The 6,680-nt window shown below is 34.9% G+C and overlaps 1 protein-coding gene across 1 annotated transcript; it reads right to left on the reverse strand.

Annotated features, from left to right (window-relative positions):
- Positions 1 to 3,669: 3,669 nt before the first annotated feature.
- LOC113718364 (disease resistance protein RPM1-like) lies at positions 3,670 to 6,447 on the reverse strand. The gene has a single exon (XM_072070096.1). It carries the CDS (start codon positions 6,445 to 6,447, stop codon positions 3,670 to 3,672), a length of 2,778 nt encoding a protein of 925 aa, XP_071926197.1.
- Between the last annotated feature and the right edge of the window lie 233 nt (positions 6,448 to 6,680).

The raw sequence follows: 6,680 nt of genomic DNA on the forward strand, positions 1-6,680 counted from the left end.
GGCTCTTTCTTTTTAATTTTCAACTCTCTCTCTCTTTCTCTCTCTCTATCATCTTTTCTTTTGTCCCTCCCTTTTTAATCAAATCTCTTCATTTTTAATTTATTAATGTTTTCTTCCATCTTTTAATTTTGTTTTTGTCCATTAAATTGAAAAAAGTTAAAAAAGAATTTTTTTTAACCCAAATTATTTAATGCCACAACCACTCACTTTTATCTTATTTTTTGTTTCTTATCAAGTTTACATTTCTATTTTCGATTTTCTTGATTTCCTTCGAACTCCAAATTTTCTTTTTTAAATTGCAATATCTAAATCTCAAAACGTAAATTTAAATTTAAATTCATAATATCTAAATTCTCAGATACATGAATTTTGTATAATTTCAAAATATTGTGATATTTTGGGGTTGGGTTTAGATATAATTGAAATTGAGATGAAATTTATTTGTTTTAACTTATAATTTAAAAAATTTATTTTTAAAAATCCAAGTTATTAAAAAATAGTAAACTTTTCATCATATAAAATATTAAATTAGTCCATTACATGTCTTATTTTGTACATATATATATTTATATAAATTATTTTTTAAAAAATTCATTGAACCGAGGTTGAACCGGTCCGACCGGTTGAACCTCGACCCTTTCACTTCACCGGTTCAATTAACGGTCCGGTTTTTAAAACATTGTGCACGGTCAGAATGATCCAAAAAAATTGTACAGTTTTGATCACTTTTTGTACTTCGTTTTTAACAACGTGTGTGAGACTCACAAAAATTTGTTCTAAAGTTACACATTGTGCAAATAAAGTTACGTCATATGCAAATAAAGGTATGCGGTGTGCAAAATGCATAAAACCGCTAGGAACGGTTGCAGGTTTCCGTGGTCCTTCGGACAGCCAATCCTTATGTGTTCCATTTAGTCTCTGTCTAACAAGCTAAATTGCTCTTTTGTCCTGCCTTTTGTCCCCTTTTGCTCTCTGTCTAACTCTTCTAATGAATAAGGCCCTGTTCTAACATATATCTCAATAAAAACATTAGTCGAAATCTTCATTATATTTTTAATCATCAAAACTATGGATTTATTAACCTATGGTCTTCACTACCTCTTCCTTCCCCCCATTCACCAACACCATTCCTGCAAAAGCCCCTAGGCCTCCTCTTCTTCCTTATATTGGGATTTTGGTGAAGAAGATGAGGAATAATGAGGAAGATTTTAGGGAGTGAGATATGGAAAGACGAAGATGATTGGTAAATGGAGATATTACATCTCCCAATCTTGTCATTTGTACCCATTTTAATTTTGATTGATAGATGGATATCTCTCCGAAATGGGTTTAATTAGATTTCAAAAAGTTTATAGGGGATATTATAAATTTTATTTGAATTTTCTGATCAAGGTTTTTTTCTTGGATTTTGTTTGGCAAAATATTTGGATTCCGGAGGTATTCTTTAATTTCATGAGGATTTTTGAATTTTTATGAGGAAAAATACTAATAAAAAAGGTTAAGATGTTGTAGACTGTGAGAGAGAAAAAGAGAGAGAATTGATTAACTTTTAGTAGACTAGGAGTTTTAAAAGTTAAATTCTATCCAGTTCAAACAGATTCCTGTAATTCTTATTACTAAATTCATACAGTTTTTGCACAATCGTCAACTTAGTTCTACTAGTTGGCAAATTCAAATTTACATTCAAGGAGTATCACTAATAATCATAGGAATTACATGAATGGAGTTCAACTGGATAGGACTTAGATTCTGTTTGATAAAACTGAATCTGAATTCTGACGCCTGAATTCTAAAATCTGAATACTGAAACAATTAATTTGCTGAATTTTAAGTACTGAAAAGAAATATGTGAATGTCTGAATTTTAATGTTAAACCTATTTATACTGTTCGATAAACATTTTAATTGAATGCTTAATAAGTTAAATTTGACAATTTTCCCTTATTTCTTTTCATCCAAAAAAGAAATAGAACCTATGATTTAATTAGCTAAAAATGTTAGGTATGAAAATGACAATATTTATTTTTAAATCAAATTAATATAGAAGATGAAATATATTATATGAGAAGTATGGAGAAGATGTAAAAGTCATTCAAAAGGGAGAAAAGAGAAATAGAAAATCATTAGATAGAGAATATTATATAGTTTAATTAGATAAGAATTTTGAATATAATTAACAAACAAGGGTAGATGTGGTAGATAAGATAAGGGTATATACTAAGCATTTCATCATACTAAAAGAAAAAATTACTAGGCATTTCATCATACGGAGGGTACTATATCTGTTCATATTACTCTACAATCAAGATTAACATGATAGTTTTTCCTAGTCAATAAGATCTTTGTACAAATTAATTTTGTATAAATGAAGTTCAGAGTGAATTTACTTCATTAGACTTTATGCTCCTCATTTGCTAAAAAAAAAAAACTCTCAAGGAAAAACATATGGATTTAAGATGTTAAAAGTAGGGGAAAACATGAGGTAATGAACTAGTGTTGTACCATGGAAGTTCACGTACATTAAACATATAATTCAAAAGTGTGTTTACCCAGAAAAAATAAAATTATTTGTTACAAAAACTCAAAAGATTGGGTCCCTAAGACTCCCGCTCAATACTCAAGTATTTCCATATATATTAAATCCATACTCAATATGACCAAATTACCTTTGGTCAAGTTTGGGATCATTTGCTACCATTACCCTGATTGTCTATCTGGTATTCAATGCAAACTTCAAGGATACAAGAAATTGTTTGTTTGTCTTCACTTTGTCTATCCAAATCCCGTACGTGGTGCATTAGCTCAATAGATATATTATAAGTGAACCCAAAGGCAACTCTTCCATCAGTTTTACTTTAGATGGCCTGTGGTATCTGAATCGCATGAAACGAAAAACATGTTCATTGCAACCCTGTCAAGTTTCTGTGTTGTGATAATGGCAAGATTAAGGTAGCTTAGAGTTATTTACTTCAAAAATCGAGGGAGGATTCAAATTCAATTTTGGAAAACATCGATCCCAGCATTAACGGAGTGTTCTCAACCCTGTTAAGGTAGCTCCTTTGGGGTAAAATCAGATAAAGATCTTGCATCCCTTATTTTCTAAAAATTTTTCCATTACCCTAATTGAGAAACTAGCTGAAGAATAAAAAATCATATGTTATAGGCATGCATTTCTAAGATCAAGAACCAAGTTTCGTTTGAGAAAGTTATGCATCCAGACTGAGAATTTAGAAAAAATAGGAAAAAAAATGAAAGAAAAGTAATTCAACAAGAACCTTCAAGTCTGGACTTTGGACTTCAAAAGGTGTCATACATACAAACTAACTGCTTCATACACTTCAAAATTAACTTAATGAAGAGTGCCTTCTCTTTTTTGTAGTAGGTGCTCTGATCTGTGTTTTACTTAACCAGACCAAGTTTGAAGGGTCCAACTATAAAAAGGAAACCTAAATCGATATATGAACAAATACTATTTCGAGGAATTGAGGGTGATTGTAGCTATTTCATGATATGATTTGATACAAATGTAATAAGCAGTAGAAAGGAAAAAGTAAACGAGAACTCAATGAAATAGAAGGAAAAGCAACCTGAGACTTATAGAAGAGATGAGTTAACTGAATACCAATTAATGTTGAAAGCTGCAAAGAGTTGTCTCTTAGCTTCTCTTCTCTTAGAGGAACGTGCCTTCCCACCGACCATCAATCCAGTGACCAATGAAAACTTCAGGGATATGAGAAATTGTCTGATAATCTTCACTTTGTTTATCCAAATTCTGTACTTTGTGCATTAGCTCATAAGACATTTCATAAAACCCAAGATGTTCAAGTTTGGTCAAGTTTTGGATGCCCGAAGGCAACTCTTGCATTAGTTTGCAAGCACCTAAGCGCAGACTTCTGAGACTAGGCATTGATTCCTCTTCCACTCTCACCCATTTCAGTCTTGTTAATTGCATTAGCTGTAAGCGCTGGAGTTTTCGGAATCCTCCAACCTTGAAACATATTGTCTCCCCTTCATAAGCAACATAGAGACCAAGTGATACCAGATTGGGCAAATGTCTGAGGGAGCCTATTACATTCTCATCTTCTCTCAACCTACTGTTGGCCAACCATAAGATTCTCAAGGAGTGAAGTGATGTCACCCATTGTGGTACTCTCTCTAAACGCCCCTTCAAAAACAGAAGTGTGAGGAATCCAAGTTTTGGAGAGACGGAATGTTGGAGATCAAGGATCTCATCTTCATTAATACAAGAGATGACCAAATGTTGAAGGTTGGTCAGCCTCAAGAGGGAGGAGAGCAACTCCTTTCCATCTTCTCTTCTCAGCTTTGTGATGCCTAATCCTCGCAATTGCGTTAGCTTTCCAACCTCCATTACTATTTTATCACTGTCTGCTTCTATATTATACAGAGTTTCCAAACAAATAAGCTTTCCAATTCCAAGTGGACATTTACAGCCCCAAATTGCATACTCATTTGAATAATCACCCACTCCACCTAACAAAAGAGAACGGAGTTTTCTTAGATTTAGAATTTCCACCGGCAACTCTGTTACATTGGTTCCTACCAGATTTATAGCTTCAAGGTTTTGAAGCTTCCCAATAGATTTTGGAATAATTTTAACTCCAGTTCTTGCAAGATTAAGATGCTTGAGATGAAATAATTTGAAGACTTGCTTTGGGATGCTGTCCAATTCAGCGCCAAGCAAATCCAACACCTTCAGCAACTTGGGATCACCACGTAAAAACTTGGATAAAAATGTAGTTGTGAGAGGATCTTCATACCCAAATATTACCACAGACCGAAGACACTTTAAGCTACTAGATTCTTGTGGATTATCAGTGAAGTTGTGGATTGCTAGGTGTCGAACTTTTTCAGGCCATCTTGTGTAATATCTGGTGGCTACAGTCGTGAAGTCCTGCTCTTTGGATTTTGAAACAATGATTTCACGTAGAAAATCATGGAGACCACATGCATCCAATGTGCCATCGTCCCCCGTGGATTTAACTTGGACTAAGCTTCTGTTGATGAGTTCTTTCATATAACTCATAGCAATATCGGTGGATATTATTCCTTCTTTCTCTTCTACAAATCCTAGTGCAATCCATTTCAAAAGTATATCATCCACATCAATTGGATAATCTTCAGGGTAGATGCTTAGATACAATAGGCAGCTTTTAAGATAGTGAGGCAAATCATTGTAGCTAAGTAAGAGTACTCTTTTGATCCTGTCAAGCTTACCACTGCCATCTACCTCGCCACCAAAACCATGAAGAATCATCTCCCATTCATCTGTCTTTTCTTTGTCCTTCAGAGCCAAAACACCACCTATTGCAACAATTGCAAGTGGTAGGCCCTCACATTTTTTCAGTACTTTTTTAGCAACTTCTTCTAGATTTGGAGGACAGTCATTGCTCTGAAATGTTCTATGGCAAAACAGAGTCCAAGACTCTTTATCAGAAAGAGGCTCCATCTTATAGATGAAGTCAAGTGATCCTAAACAGGACGCAGAAGCTACATCGGCTATTCGTGTTGTCAATACAACACGACTAGTGATATTACAGTCAGGCAATACACATTTGATAGCTTCCCAGGCATCTATACTCCACACATCATCAAGGACAAGAATGTACCTTTTTTCCTGGAGGAAGTCTCTGACAAATTCACTCAGCATAATATCATTCATGGATTCCACTTCGGGAGGGACCGGCCGTCTGATTTCATTGTACAACTGTTGGATCAGGTTCTTGATGATGTCCCTGAACTGAAAATTTTGAGAAACAGTTATCCAGGCGTGGCTCTGAAATTGTTTCTTCACTGCAGCGTCATCGTAGACTTTTTTCACCAGGGTAGTCTTCCCGAGTCCCCCCATTCCCATAACCGAAACTACTTTCAATTGGGAATGGTCATCAAGGATTTTTGAGATGAGCTCTGCTTTTGGCTTATCAATCCCAACAAGTCGAGCTTCTTCAATGAAGAGTGATTGAGCACGAATATCAAAATCTGCATTTGCCTGTCGGGAAGAGCTGAAGCCTCTTTCTTGAGTACCATATAGGGATTGGTACCTCTGATGCCTTGCTGAAATCTCTCCAACTCTGGCCTTGATGTCTTTTATCTCCAAAGAAATTTGATGGCGAGCTTTCAGATTCTTTATTGAGTTATAGATCTTTCCAGCCTTGCCACAGAATCCGTCCTTGTAGCCACGAGCAAAGCGGAAGGTAAAATCATCGAGAACATCCTCTGTATCATAAGCAACTTCTCGAACCTGCTTTAGCCATACTTGGAGTTGAGAATTGTCTTCCTTTGCTTCAGCTTCTCTGAGGAAAGCCTTCATGCTCTCGACTTCATCTTTGATGAATTCAACATCTGATTTAAGCCCCCCCAAAAGTGTGATCTCTTGGGAAAGTAAGGTTGAGAGCTGGTTAATCAAAAGACCTGCAACACTCTCTGCCATGATGCTCAATCAAATTTCTCAAGAGTCGGTTTTCTTATCAAAAGATATGGTTTTTTTTTCTTTCTTTCTTTTGTAGTATAGAGGATGCGGTTTATATGAGTTAGCAAATTCGAGAATTATATGAATTTGAAAGAATAGCTATTCAAGAATGATATGAATTTGGGAACATATGCTTTTTTTTCCCTTTGTGGTAAAGACGAGGAGTTCTATTTGGCAAATTGGTAGTACGTATC

This window comes from Coffea arabica, chromosome 11c (assembly GCF_036785885.1).
Source record: "Coffea arabica cultivar ET-39 chromosome 11c, Coffea Arabica ET-39 HiFi, whole genome shotgun sequence".
In the NCBI taxonomy this organism is placed as follows: Eukaryota; Viridiplantae; Streptophyta; class Magnoliopsida; order Gentianales; family Rubiaceae; genus Coffea; species Coffea arabica.